Genomic DNA, 16,876 nt, shown 5'->3' on the forward strand with positions numbered 1-16,876 from the left:
CACATAAACACCATCAGCTCCACTCTCACACCCATCTCACATAAACACCATCAGCTCCGCTCTCATACCCATCTCACATAAACACCACCCGCTCCACTCTCACACCCATCTCACATAAACACCATCCGCTCCTCTCACACCCATCTCACATAAACACCATCAGCTCCACTCTCACACCCATCTCACATAAACACCACCCGCTCCACTCTCATACCCATCTCACATAAACACCATCCGCTCCTCTCACACCCATCTCACATAAACACCATCCGCTCCTCTCTCACACCCATCTCACATAAACACCATCAGCTCCACTCTCACACCCATCTCACATAAACACCACCCGCTCCACTCTCATACCCATCTCACATAAACACCATCCGCTCCTCTCACACCCATCTCACATAAACACCATCCGCTCCTCTCTCACACCCATCTCACATAAACACCATCAGCTCCACTCTCACACCCATCTCACATAAACACCATCAGCTCAACTCTCACACCCATCTCACATAAACACCATCAGCTCCACTCTCATACCCATCTCACATAAACACCATCAGCTCCACTCTCACACCCATCTCACATAAACACCATCAGCTCCACTCTCATACCCATCTCACATAAACACCATCAGCTCCACTCTCACACCCATCTCACATAAACACCATCAGCTCAACTCTCACACCCATCTCACATAAACACCATCAGCTCCACTCTCATACCCATCTCACATAAACACCATCAGCTCCACTCTCACACCCATCTCACATAAACACCATCAGCTCCACTCTCATACCCATCTCACATAAACACCATCAGCTCCACTCTCACACCCATCTCACATAGACACCATCCGCTCCACTCTCACACCCATCTCACATAAACACCATCAGCTCCACTCTCACACCCATCTCACATAAACACCATCAGCTCCACTCTCACACCCATCTCACATAAACACCATCAGCTCCACTCTCATACCCATCTCACATAAACACCTCCCATCAGCTCCACTCTCACACCCATCTCACATAAACACCATCAGCTCCACTCTCATACCCATCTCACATAAACACCATCAGCTCCACTCTCACACCCATCTCACATAAACACCATCAGCTCAACTCTCACACCCATCTCACATAAACACCATCAGCTCCACTCTCATACCCATCTCACATAAACACCATCAGCTCCACTCTCACACCCATCTCACATAAACACCATCAGCTCCACTCTCATACCCATCTCACATAAACACCATCAGCTCCACTCTCACACCCATCTCACGTAGACACCATCCGCTCCACTCTCACACCCATCTCACATAAACACCATCAGCTCCACTCTCACACCCATCTCACATAAACACCATCAGCTCCACTCTCACACCCATCTCACATAAACACCATCAGCTCCACTCTCATACCCATCTCACATAAACACCATCAGCTCTACTCTCACACCCATCTCACATAAACACCATCTGCTCCACCTTTACACCCATCTCACATAAACACCATCCGCTCCACTCTCACATCCATTTCACATAAACACCATCAGCTCCAATCTCATACCCATCTCACATAAACACCATCCGCTCCACTCTCACACCCATCTCACATAAACACCATCCGCTCCACTCTCATACCCATCTCACATAAACACCATCCGCTCCACTCTCATACCCATCTCACATAAACACCATCAGCTTCACTCTCACACCCATCTCACATAAACACCATCAGCTCCACTCTCATACCCATCTCACATAAACACCATCCGCTCCACTCTCATACCCATCTCACATAAACACCATCAGCTCCACTCTCATACCCATCTCACATAAACACCATCAGCTCCACTCTCATATCCATCTCACATAAACACCATCAGCTCCACTCTCATACCCATCTCACATAAACACCATCAGCTCCACTCTCATACCATCTCACATAAACACCATCAGCTCCACTCTCACACCCATCTCACATAAACACCATCAGCTCCACTCACACCCATCTCACATAAACACCATCAGCTCCACTCTCACACCCATCTCACATAAACACCATCAGCTCCACTCTCATACCATCTCACATAAACACCATCCGCTCCACTCTCATACCCATCTCACATAAACACCATCAGCTCCACTCTCACACCCATCTCACATAAACACCATCAGCTCCACTCTCATACCCATCTCACATAAACACCATCCGCTCCACTCTCATACCCATCTCACATAAACACCATCAGCTCCACTCTCATACCCATCTCACATAAACACCATCAGCTCCACTCTCATATCCATCTCACATAAACACCATCAGCTCCACTCTCATACCCATCTCACATAAACACCATCAGCTCCACTCTCATACCATCTCACATAAACACCATCAGCTCCACTCTCACACCCATCTCACATAAACACCATCAGCTCCACTCTCACACCCATCTCACATAAACACCATCAGCTCCACTCTCACACCCATCTCACATAAACACCATCAGCTCCACTCTCATACCATCTCACATAAACACCATCAGCTCCACTCTCATACCCATCTCACATAAACACCATCAGCTCCACTCTCACACCCATCTCACATAAACACCATCAGCTCCGCTCTCATACCCATCTCACATAAACACCATCAGCTCCGCTCTCACACCCATCTCACATAAACACCATCAGCTCCGCTCTCACACCCATCTCACATAAACACCATCAGCTCCGCTCTCACACCCATCTCACATAAACACCATCAGCTCCGCTCTCATACCCATCTCACATAAACACCACCCGCTCCACTCTCACACCCATCTCACATAAACACCATCCGCTCCTCTCACACCCATCTCACATAAACACCATCAGCTCCACTCTCACACCCATCTCACATAAACACCACCCGCTCCACTCTCATACCCATCTCACATAAACACCATCCGCTCCTCTCACACCCATCTCACATAAACACCATCCGCTCCTCTCTCACACCCATCTCACATAAACACCATCAGCTCCACTCTCACACCCATCTCACATAAACACCACCCGCTCCACTCTCATACCCATCTCACATAAACACCATCCGCTCCTCTCACACCCATCTCACATAAACACCATCCGCTCCTCTCTCACACCCATCTCACATAAACACCATCAGCTCCACTCTCACACCCATCTCACATAAACACCATCAGCTCAACTCTCACACCCATCTCACATAAACACCATCAGCTCCACTCTCATACCCATCTCACATAAACACCATCAGCTCCACTCTCACACCCATCTCACATAAACACCATCAGCTCCACTCTCATACCCATCTCACATAAACACCATCAGCTCCACTCTCACACCCATCTCACATAAACACCATCAGCTCAACTCTCACACCCATCTCACATAAACACCATCAGCTCCACTCTCATACCCATCTCACATAAACACCATCAGCTCCACTCTCACACCCATCTCACATAAACACCATCAGCTCCACTCTCATACCCATCTCACATAAACACAATCAGCTCCACTCTCACACCCATCTCACATAGACACCATCCGCTCCACTCTCACACCCATCTCACATAAACACCATCAGCTCCACTCTCACACCCATCTCACATAAACACCATCAGCTCCACTCTCACACCCATCTCACATAAACACCATCAGCTCCACTCTCATACCCATCTCACATAAACACCTCCCATCAGCTCCACTCTCACACCCATCTCACATAAACACCATCAGCTCCACTCTCATACCCATCTCACATAAACACCATCAGCTCCACTCTCACACCCATCTCACATAAACACCATCAGCTCAACTCTCACACCCATCTCACATAAACACCATCAGCTCCACTCTCATACCCATCTCACATAAACACCATCAGCTCCACTCTCACACCCATCTCACATAAACACCATCAGCTCCACTCTCATACCCATCTCACATAAACACCATCAGCTCCACTCTCACACCCATCTCACATAGACACCATCCGCTCCACTCTCACACCCATCTCACATAAACACCATCAGCTCCACTCTCACACCCATCTCACATAAACACCATCAGCTCCACTCTCACACCCATCTCACATAAACACCATCAGCTCCACTCTCATACCCATCTCACATAAACACCTCCCATCAGCTCCACTCTCATACCCATCTCACATAAACACCATCAGCTCCACTCTCATACCCATCTCACATAAACACCATCAGCTCCACTCTCACACCCATCTCACATAAACACCTCCCATCAGCTCCACTCTCACACCCATCTCACATAAACACCATCAGCTCCACTCTCACACCCATCTCACATAAACACCATCCGCTCCACTCTCATACCCATCTCACATAAACACCATCAGCTCTACTCTCACACCCATCTCACATAAACACCATCTGCTCCACCTTTACACCCATCTCACATAAACACCATCCGCTCCACTCTCACATCCATTTCACATAAACACCATCAGCTCCAATCTCATACCCATCTCACATAAACACCATCCGCTCCACTCTCACACCCATCTCACATAAACACCATCCGCTCCACTCTCATACCCATCTCACATAAACACCATCCGCTCCACTCTCATACCCATCTCACATAAACACCATCAGCTTCACTCTCACACCCATCTCACATAAACACCATCAGCTCCACTCTCATACCCATCTCACATAAACACCATCCGCTCCACTCTCATACCCATCTCACATAAACACCATCAGCTCCACTCTCATACCCATCTCACATAAACACCATCAGCTCCACTCTCATATCCATCTCACATAAACACCATCAGCTCCACTCTCATACCCATCTCACATAAACACCATCAGCTCCACTCTCATACCATCTCACATAAACACCATCAGCTCCACTCTCACACCCATCTCACATAAACACCATCAGCTCCACTCACACCCATCTCACATAAACACCATCAGCTCCACTCTCACACCCATCTCACATAAACACCATCAGCTCCACTCTCATACCATCTCACATAAACACCATCCGCTCCACTCTCATACCCATCTCACATAAACACCATCAGCTCCACTCTCACACCCATCTCACATAAACACCATCAGCTCCACTCTCATACCCATCTCACATAAACACCATCCGCTCCACTCTCATACCCATCTCACATAAACACCATCAGCTCCACTCTCATACCCATCTCACATAAACACCATCAGCTCCACTCTCATATCCATCTCACATAAACACCATCAGCTCCACTCTCATACCCATCTCACATAAACACCATCAGCTCCACTCTCATACCATCTCACATAAACACCATCAGCTCCACTCTCACACCCATCTCACATAAACACCATCAGCTCCACTCTCACACCCATCTCACATAAACACCATCAGCTCCACTCTCACACCCATCTCACATAAACACCATCAGCTCCACTCTCATACCATCTCACATAAACACCATCAGCTCCACTCTCATACCCATCTCACATAAACACCATCAGCTCCACTCTCACACCCATCTCACATAAACACCATCAGCTCCGCTCTCATACCCATCTCACATAAACACCATCAGCTCCGCTCTCACACCCATCTCACATAAACACCATCAGCTCCGCTCTCACACCCATCTCACATAAACACCATCAGCTCCGCTCTCACACCCATCTCACATAAACACCATCAGCTCCGCTCTCATACCCATCTCACATAAACACCACCCGCTCCACTCTCACACCCATCTCACATAAACACCATCCGCTCCTCTCACACCCATCTCACATAAACACCATCAGCTCCACTCTCACACCCATCTCACATAAACACCACCCGCTCCACTCTCATACCCATCTCACATAAACACCATCCGCTCCTCTCACACCCATCTCACATAAACACCATCCGCTCCTCTCTCACACCCATCTCACATAAACACCATCAGCTCCACTCTCACACCCATCTCACATAAACACCACCCGCTCCACTCTCATACCCATCTCACATAAACACCATCCGCTCCTCTCACACCCATCTCACATAAACACCATCCGCTCCTCTCTCACACCCATCTCACATAAACACCATCAGCTCCACTCTCACACCCATCTCACATAAACACCATCAGCTCAACTCTCACACCCATCTCACATAAACACCATCAGCTCCACTCTCATACCCATCTCACATAAACACCATCAGCTCCACTCTCACACCCATCTCACATAAACACCATCAGCTCCACTCTCATACCCATCTCACATAAACACCATCAGCTCCACTCTCACACCCATCTCACATAAACACCATCAGCTCAACTCTCACACCCATCTCACATAAACACCATCAGCTCCACTCTCATACCCATCTCACATAAACACCATCAGCTCCACTCTCACACCCATCTCACATAAACACCATCAGCTCCACTCTCATACCCATCTCACATAAACACCATCAGCTCCACTCTCACACCCATCTCACATAGACACCATCCGCTCCACTCTCACACCCATCTCACATAAACACCATCAGCTCCACTCTCACACCCATCTCACATAAACACCATCAGCTCCACTCTCACACCCATCTCACATAAACACCATCAGCTCCACTCTCATACCCATCTCACATAAACACCTCCCATCAGCTCCACTCTCATACCCATCTCACATAAACACCATCAGCTCCACTCTCATACCCATCTCACATAAACACCATCAGCTCCACTGTTATACCCATCTCACATAAACACCTCCCATTAGCTCCACTCTCATACCCATCTCACATAAACACCTCCCATCAGCAGATGCCCAGTGTCGGCGGTGACCCCCTGCCTTAGGTTGCCCTCTGTTTGGCCATAGAGGATCTTACCCATCGTTGAGAAATCAGCTTGTGCACACTGGTAACTGCTCTTTCCCATTACGATATCTTTGACAGTTTTCTTCCACAGAATCAGGTGTTTTCTGGAGCTTTGTGAAGGCACATTCAAGATCCACCAGAGCCATTGGGTTTGCTTACTAGTGTTAACACAAGGAGACAGGTTAAATATAGCTGCAAGCAGCAATACAGGGGCCAAGCCCTTAAACGCACCGCAAGCAGAACAAGTATGGCCCACAGCAAGCACAGCCAGCACATCATGTACAGCAACACAGCAAGTACTGTAAGCACTGCAGCGCAGCAAGCATTTAAGCACTAACAGCAGTGCGGAGCCGGAAGAACAAAACATCAGAAATTAAATGTACATGTAAATGTATATCAAGCACAGCAAGTACTGTAAGCAAAGCAGCGCAGTGAGCATTTAAGCACCAACAGCAGTGCGGAGCCAGAAGAACAAAAAGATCAGAAATTGAATATACATGTAAATGTACATCAAGCACAGTAGCGCAGCGAGCATTTAAGCACCAAAAGCAGTGCAGAGCCGGAAGGAATTGAAATGACAACTTTATACAAAATTTTAAAGTTGGTCCACACAGGACTCGAACCCACGACCAGAATGGTTCGAGACTCATGACATGTGGTTTAGCAACTTGCGCCACTCAGAGGATGTGAATTGGTTAGCAAGGCAACAAACACAGGCTAGGTCAACTTTGCAGACAAATATCTCGGGAATGGTAGCGAATATCAAAAATCTGTTCAGTCATTTCTGTGCGGCTCGGTCCAAAGATCATCTGATCAAATTTCTGTTCAAACTGTTCAAAAGTTATTGGCCAAAATAGCCATTTTCCAGATCTCATGACCTGTAGGTGGCGCTGTTCCCAAATTTTGCATGGGCCCTCAGGTCATGGCTCCGATGAAGCGTACCAATTTTCGTTTCGATTGATCAATTTTTGATCAACTTTTTTTTCACCAGTATGTCATGAAAATCTGTTCAGTCATTTCTGTGCGGCTCGGTCCAAAGATCATCTGAGCAAACTTTGGGCAAAATTGAGCAAGATTTGAAGGAGGAGTAGCGAAAAAACTGTTTACCATTTGCTTCAATATGGCGGACAGTCACATTCTTGCAAAATGACAAATGAGATATCGTCGGAATCCGCATAATCCAAGGAACGTAATGACATAAAGAAATCAAATTTTGACCTATGTTTTCAAAAGTTATAAGCGTATTTGCAAAACACCGTATAACTCTGGAACACTAGGTGGTGCTGTGTTCAAAGTTCTCAGGTACTTTCAGGCCATGCTAATGATGATCCTTACCAATTTTTGTGCGGATATGTCAAATATTTTATAAGATATTGCAATTTATGACAAAAATCTAAATGGCGGACAAGTGGTTCATCCAATCCTGGCAAAATCGGTATCCACGGATTCGGCATGACTCAATGAATCCATAGATACCACATGATTTTCTGACAAACTGTTCAAAAGTTATTGGCCAAAATTTGCATCTTCCATATCTCATGACCCATAGGTGGCGCTGTTCCCAACTTTGGCATGGAACCTCAGATCATGCTTCCGATGAAGTGCACCAATTTTCGTTTCGATTGATCAAAGTTTGGCCGAGCTATAGCTTCTGAACCAATTTTGGGTCGACCTCGTTAAGTTTGCAACATCATAACTTTAGAACAAAGATGAATAAAAAAAATCTGTTCACTCACTTAAAACGGAAGTGAAAAAACGGAATACTGTACTTTTCAAAATGGCTACTACTGTAATGGGCGGAGTCTTAATGTATGTTTCATTTTTCTAGATCAAAGGGTTCAAAAGTTATAACCATTTCAATGTTGAATTTTTTTTGCCCTATAGAGTTGGTCCTAGAGACTCAAAAATTGCTACATTTACTATTCATGGCCATCACTACAAGTGTGCCAAATTTCATAATTTTCCTACTTACGGTTCATAGGGCTGCCATAGACTTCCACTGGGAAGAATAATAATAATAAGAAAACTAACAGATACAATAGGTGCCTTGCCCCTTCGGGGCTTGGCCCCTAATAACAGCAATATTTAATCACTAAAATCCATTAAACATCTTCAAATCAGCAAAATCTCAGTGAATTTAGTTAGTACAACATCCATTCAGTGTACTGCTACATCTGTAACCTGAGCCATCAGCCACCAGCTGAAGACATATTTGGCAGAAATTACATGCGTTTTCAAATAAACATAATTTTGTATATATTTTTGCTACTCATATTTGTCATTGTCCGTAATTTTACATCAACCTGTATTTATCCATTCACTTGGACATAGTGTTCCTTTTGGAAGCTGAAATCGACATGTATCCTCCATGTGATCCAGTCTGGGACAAAAGATCCAAATGTCCCTCCTTTTTGAATATTGCACATTTAAACAATATAAACATCCAATGATGGTAAGGCCTTTCAAAACTCTCTTTTGGGAAAAACAGTGACTGAAATCAGCGCCACTTCAAGTCAGAATGAACAAATGCACACCTTCTGCTCTTGGACAGTTTTACTTATTCAAACAGAATCAAATAACATTGGAAATAGAGATCCAAACTTTGGCAAGTTATAGCTGATCCATCAACAGCTGTAGGTGAGTGCTCTTATGAAACTCAATGAAACATGCTGTATTACTGGTAAAGAACCTGTGCTCTAGAAGAATGGCTTGGTTTTAAATGCCATTGGGATTCACTAATTGAGTTGTGCTAGCCAGTAGTTGAAGCTCGTGTTGTGTGTGTGCAGGTCTGTGTGCGAGCGCGTCCTGCGGTGAAGTGTTTCTGTTGGCCTCGGCAGCGCTGGCCAACATCACGTTCTTCGACAGCATGGCCTGTGAGATCCTCCTGCAGCTCAACGCCGTTCCCATCCTTCTGCAGGCCTGCAGAGACCGCCAGCGCGTCGACACGCCGTACTCCAAAGACCAGGTGCACACACACACACACACACACACACACACACGCACGCACGCACACACACACACACACACACACACACATACACACACACCCACATACACACACACCTGCAGAGACCGCCAGCGCGTCGACACGCCGTACTCCAAAGACCAGGTGCACACACACACACACACACACACACACACACACACACGCACACACACACACACACACACACACATACACACACACCTGCAGAGACCGCCAGCGCATCGACACACCGTACTCCAAAGACCAGGTGAACACACACACACACACACACACACACACACACGCACACACACACACACACACGCACACACACACACACGCACGCACACACACACACACACACACACACCCACATACACACACACCTGCAGAGACCGCCAGCGCGTCGACACGCCGTACTCCAAAGACCAGGTGCACACACACACACACACACACACACACACGCACACACACACACACACACACATACACACACACCTGCAGAGACCGGCAGCGCATCGACACACCGTACTCCAAAGACCAGGTGAACACACACACACACACACACACACACACACACGCACACACACACACACACACACGCACACACACACACACACACGCACGCACACACACACACACACACACACACACACATACACACACACCTGCAGAGACCGCCAGCGCATCGACACGCCGTACTCCAAAGACCAGGTGCACACACACACACACACACACACACACACACACACACACGCACACACACACACCTGCAGAGACCGCCAGCGCATCGACACGCCGTACTCCAAAGACCAGGTGCACACACACACACACACACACACACACACACACACACACACAAGCACAATCTCGTTCCGTTAGCTGCAGTTTTAAAGCCCTGGGCCTGCAGCTGGGGTTTATTGTAGGGTTAAGCATCTGATCTTTTCTCACCCGAGCAATGTTCCTTATGTTTAATAGCAACTTTAGAAACAGCATTGTATTAAATGCCATTATTAGGAAATGTGTGGGGTTGCCAGGGAGCTGTTATGCCGTTGTTAGGGTGTCTCCAGTTTTTCTGGATGACTGCATATAGACCCAAGTCAAAAAAAATCTCTCCCAAATCTCTGTGGTTTCTGGTCTTTGTTCTTGTGTAGTATTATTGTGGCAGGACTCTCACTGAATCACTCTGAGTCGTTAGGGTTAGGGTTAGAGCCGGCGAAAGTTGAGTTTTAAGGGATACAATTATTGACTACAGGGGGACTTAGGGACTACATAGTTTTACTTCAGTATATTTTCCTAATGAGCAATCTAATGAAATGCACGTTATACAACACTGGTAGTCAGGAGTATATTGTACACTCACACACATGTTTCCCAGTGTAGTAGCAGTACTGTAAACGTAGAATCCAGTAATGATATCATTCAATCCCTGCAGGTTGTGACCATCCTTGCAAATCTGTCCGTTCTGGAGCAATGCACTGCAGATGTTCTAGAGGAGAAGGGTATGTGAGCAACACACACACACATGGCGAGTGTTTTCCCGCAGTGTGTGAGAGTCACTGGATCTGTGTTCAGGAGTGGAGCAGCTGCTGGTGCTGCTGAATGAGAAGCCATCGTCCTCCAGTCCATCAGAGGGCGCCGCATGCGAGCGGGTTCAGCAGAAAGCTGCCGTCACACTGGCTCGTCTCAGCAGAGACCCGCTGGTGGCTCAGAGCGCCGTTCAGCTGCGGGGTACGAGACAACATCTGTACCAGACCACACCTCTACCTGACCACCAGACAACACCTGTACCTGACCACACCTGTACCTGACCACCAGACCACACCTGTACCTGTACCTGACCACACCTGTACCTGACCACTAGACAACACCTGTACCTGTACCTGACCACCAGACCACACCTGTACCTGTACCTGACCACACCTGTACCTGACCACTAGACAACACCTGTACCTGACCACACCTATACCTGACCAGACCTGTACCTGACCACCAGACCACACCTCTACCTGACCACTAGACAACACCTGTATCTGACCACACCTGTACCTGACCACCAGACCACACCTCTACCTGACCACACCTGTACCTGACCACCAGACCACACCTGTACCTGTACCTGACCACACCTGTACCTGACCACTAGACAACACCTGTACCTGACCACACCTATACCTGACCAGACCTGTACCTGACCACTAGACAACACCTGTACCTGACCACTAGACAACACCTGTATCTGACCACATCTGTACCTGACCACCAGACCACACATCTACCTGACCACCAGACAACACCTGTACCTGACCCCTAGACAACACCTGTACCTGACACTGTCACTCAACTCAAGCACAACACCTGTACCTGACCCCTAGACAACATCTGTACCTGACCACTAGACAACACCTGTACCTGACACTGTCACTATACTCAAGCACAACACCTGTACCTGACCACACTTGTACCTGACCACCAGACAACACCTGTACCTGACCCCTAGACAACACCTTTACCTGACACTGTCACTCAACTCAAGCACAACACCTGTACCTGACCACTAGACAACACCTGTACCTAACCACTAGACAACACCTGTACCTGACCACTAAACAACACCTGTACCTGACCACTAGACAACACCTCTACCTGACCACTAGACAACACCTGTACCTGACACTGTCACTAAACTCAAGCACAACACCTGTACCTGACCACTAGACAACACCTATACCTGACCCCTAGACAACACCTGTACCTGACACTGTCACTAAACTCAAGCACAACACCTGTACCTGACCACTAGACAACACCTGTACCTGACCACTAGACAGCACATATACATGACACTGTCACGCAACTCAAGCACAACACCTGTACTTGACCCCTAGACAAACCCTGTACCTGACCACTAGACAACACCTGTACCTAACCACTAGACAACACCTGTACCTGACCACAAGACTACACCAGTTCCTGACCACTAGACAACACCTGTACCTAACCACTAGACAACACCTGTACCTGACCACTAGACAACACCAGTACCTGACCACTAGACAACACCTCTACCTGACCACTAGACAACACCTGTACCTGACCACTAGACAACACAGTACCTGACCACTAGACAACACCTGTACCTAACCACTAGACAACACCTGTACCTGACCACAAGACTACACCAGTACCTGACCACTAGACAACACCTGTACCTAAGCACTAGACAACACCTGTACCTGACCACTAGACAACACCAGTACCTGACCACTAGACAACACCTCTACCTGACCACTAGACAACACCTGTACCTGACCACTAGACAACACAGTACCTGACCACTAGACAACACCTGTACCTGACCACTAGACAGCACATATACATGACACTGTCACGCAACTCAAGCACAACACCTGTACTTGACCCCTAGACAAACCCTGTACCTGACCACTAGACAACACCTGTACCTAACCACTAGACAACACCTGTACCTGACCACAAGACTACACCAGTTCCTGACCACTAGACAACACCTGTACCTAACCACTAGACAACACCTGTACCTGACCACTAGACAACACCAGTACCTGACCACTAGACAACACCTCTACCTGACCACTAGACAACACCTGTACCTGACCACTAGACAACACAGTACCTGACCACTAGACAACACCTCTACCTGACCACTAGACAGCACCTTATACCTGACACTGTCACTCAACTCAAGCACAACACCTGTACTTGCCCCCTAGACAACACCTATACCTGACCACTAGACAGCACCTGTACCTGACCACTAGACAACACCTGTACCTGACTACTAGACAACACCTCTACCTGACCACTAGACAGCACCTATACCTGACACTGTCACTCAACTCAAGCACAACACCTGTACTTGACCACTAGACAACACCTGTACCTGACCACTAGACAACACCTGTACCTGACCACTAGACAACACCTGTACCTGACCACTAGACAACACCTCTACCTGACCACTAGACAGCACCTATACCTGACACTGTCACTCAACTCAAGCACAACACCTGTACCTGACCACTAGACAACATCTGTACCTAACCACTAGACAACACCTCTACCTGACCACTAGACAACACCTGTACCTGACCACTAGATAACACCTGTACCTGACCACTAGACAACACCTGTACCTGACCACTAGACAACACCTGTGCCTGACCACTAGACAACACCTGTACCTGACCACTAGACAACACCTCTACCTGACCACTAGACAGCACCTATACCTGACACTGTCACTCAACTCAAGCACAACACCTGTACCTGACCACTAGACAACATCTGTACCTAACCACTAGACAACACCTCTACCTGACCACTAGACAACACCTGTACCTGACCACTAGACAACACCTGTACCTGACACTGTCACTCAACTCAAGCACAACACCTGTACTTGACCACTAGACAACACCTGTACCTGACCACTAGACAACACCTGTACCTGACCACTAGACAACACCAGTTCCTGACCACTAGACAACACCTGTACCTGACCACTAGACAACACCAGTTCCTGACCACTAGACAACACCTGTACCTAACCACTAGACAACACCTGTACCTGACCACTAGACAACACCAGTACCTGACCACTAGACAACACCTCTACCTGACCACTAGACAACACCTGTACCTGACCACTAGACAACACCAGTACCTGACCACTAGACAACACCTCTACCTGACCACTAGACAGCACCTATACCTGACACTGTCACTCAACTCAAGCACAACACCTGTACTTGACCCCTAGACAACACCTATACCTGACCACTAGACAGCACCTGTACCTGACCACTAGACAACACCTGTACCTGACTACTAGACAACACCTCTACCTGACCACTAGACAACACCTGTACCTGACCACTAGACAGCACCTGTACCTGACCACTAGACAACACCTGTACCTGACTACTAGACAACACCTCTACCTGACCACTAGACAACACCTATACCTGACACTGTCACTCAACTCAAGCACAACACCTGTACTTGACCCCTAGACAACACCTGTACCTGACCACTAGACAACACCTGTACCTAACCACTAGACAACACCTGTACCTGACCACTAGACAACACCTGTACCTGACCACTAGACAACACCTGTACCTGACCACTAGACAACACCTCTGCCTGACCACAAGACAACACCTGTACCTGACACTGTCACTCAACTCACGCACAACACCTGTACTTGACCCCTAGACAACACCTGTACCTGACACTGTCACTCAACTCAAGCAAAACACCTGTACTTGACCCCTAGACAACACCTGTACCTGACAACTAGACAACACCTGTACCTAACCACTAGACAACACCTGTACCTGACCACTAGACAACACCTGTACTTGACCACTAGACAACACCTGTACCTGACACTCACTCAACTCAAGCACAACACCTGTACCTGACCAGACCTGTACCTGACCACTAGACAACACCTGTACCTGACTCCTAGGCAATCTTGACCTTGACCTTGAAATTAGCTTCGGTTAAACAGGCGTGTAATAATTTGGGTAAATGTGTAAGCTAGATTTATGCCAATTTTTTCTCATCTTCATGGACACAGCAATGATTTCCCTCGTGTGGTAATATTTTTCCTTGTAATGTATGGTTTTCCAAAAATGAGAACTACTGCGTCTGTGTAGATGAGAGAAGCAAAGTGTGTGTGCGTTGTGCACACGCTACATTGATTATGGCCAAGCATGCACCCTTAAAATAGCATCTGAATAACATGCGCAGCGCCACTGACTTTAAACGAGGTTTCTCCTGGTCTGTGGAGGAATTGTTTTCTGAAACTGCAAAATAGCACCAGGGAACGTTTGCGCCGGAACACGCCTCCTCTTTTCCCTGAACCGCCCCCGGGAGCGCAAGTTAATTCCCTAATTTACAGACGTGCGTCTGTGGAGGGAAAAGTCCACTGTGCGCAGGTGAGAAATAGGAATGATACATGCGTCGGTGTACAAAGTCAATTGTGCTGAGTGCAGGATAGGGCCCTATAATTGTATTATTTAACTTTTCCACATGGTTTAGAGTTTTAAAAAAAATCGCAATACATATCGTATCAGCACCCAAGTATCATGATTGTATCGAATCGGGAGATAGGTGTATCGTCTCAGCCCTACTGACCACTGTCACTCACTCAACCTCAGTTTGAGACCGAGGACCGGGATTAGACACGCATCAGACACTGCACACGCTTACCTTAGGGAAAAACTCACACAACCACATGTGTAGATCAGATTCTGTGCATGCGAGACAACACAGTCAATAGTGCAATCAGTGAACTGATGATTTAAAGCAGCGGTGTGATATTTAGGTGTATTGGTAACACTTTACAAGAAGGTTCATTAGTTAACAATATTAGTTGTTAATAAATAATGAACTAATAATGAACTCCACTTATACAGCATTTATTAATCTTTGTTAATGTTAATTTAAACTGTGAACTAAAATGAACAAACAATGAACAGCTGGATTTTTATTAACTAACATTAACAAAGATTAATAAATACAGTAAAAATGTACTGCTCATGGTTAGTTCATGTTAGTTAATACATTATCTAATGTTAGCTAATGAACCTTATTGTAAAGTGTTAGCGGTGTATTTTTAAAGCTGGTTGGACTACACAGATTGTCAGCATTGAAACCCTTGTATTTTCCCTCAGCTGTTCCTCGTCTCATTGAGTTGTGTCGCTCGCCAGCAGAAAGGAACAACAGTGATTCAGTACTGGTGGCCTGTCTGGTAAATAAAGCTGTTGTTGTTTTTGAATGCATGTGTAAAATTGTGCTATATGAGCTAATATTCATACTGAGCAGAATGTGTTCTCTTTTGCTATTTAAATATACAAGTATACTTCATTATTCCTGCATGAACTACAGGCTATAGAGTTAAGCAGACGATCAAATTCAACTGAACACAACTATTCTTAAAGTGA

General features: G+C 46.8%; 1 protein-coding gene across 4 annotated transcripts in view; it reads left to right on the plus strand.

Moving 5' to 3' along the window:
* Positions 1–16,876, plus strand: part of insc (INSC spindle orientation adaptor protein) — a 134,615-nt gene that overhangs the window by 99,526 nt on the left and 18,213 nt on the right. For all 4 annotated transcript variants that reach the window (XM_084397389.1, XM_084397391.1, XM_084397390.1 and 1 more), the window contains exons 9-12: positions 9,703–9,881; positions 11,317–11,383; positions 11,457–11,612; positions 16,607–16,683. In XM_084397389.1, coding sequence (XP_084253515.1) covers positions 9,703–9,881; positions 11,317–11,383; positions 11,457–11,612; positions 16,607–16,683 — 479 coding nt within the window. The remainder of the gene's footprint in view (positions 1–9,702; positions 9,882–11,316; positions 11,384–11,456; positions 11,613–16,606; positions 16,684–16,876) is intronic.

This window comes from Rutilus rutilus, assembly GCF_951802725.1.
Source record: "Rutilus rutilus genome assembly, chromosome: 23".
Classification (NCBI taxonomy): Eukaryota; Metazoa; Chordata; class Actinopteri; order Cypriniformes; family Leuciscidae; genus Rutilus; species Rutilus rutilus.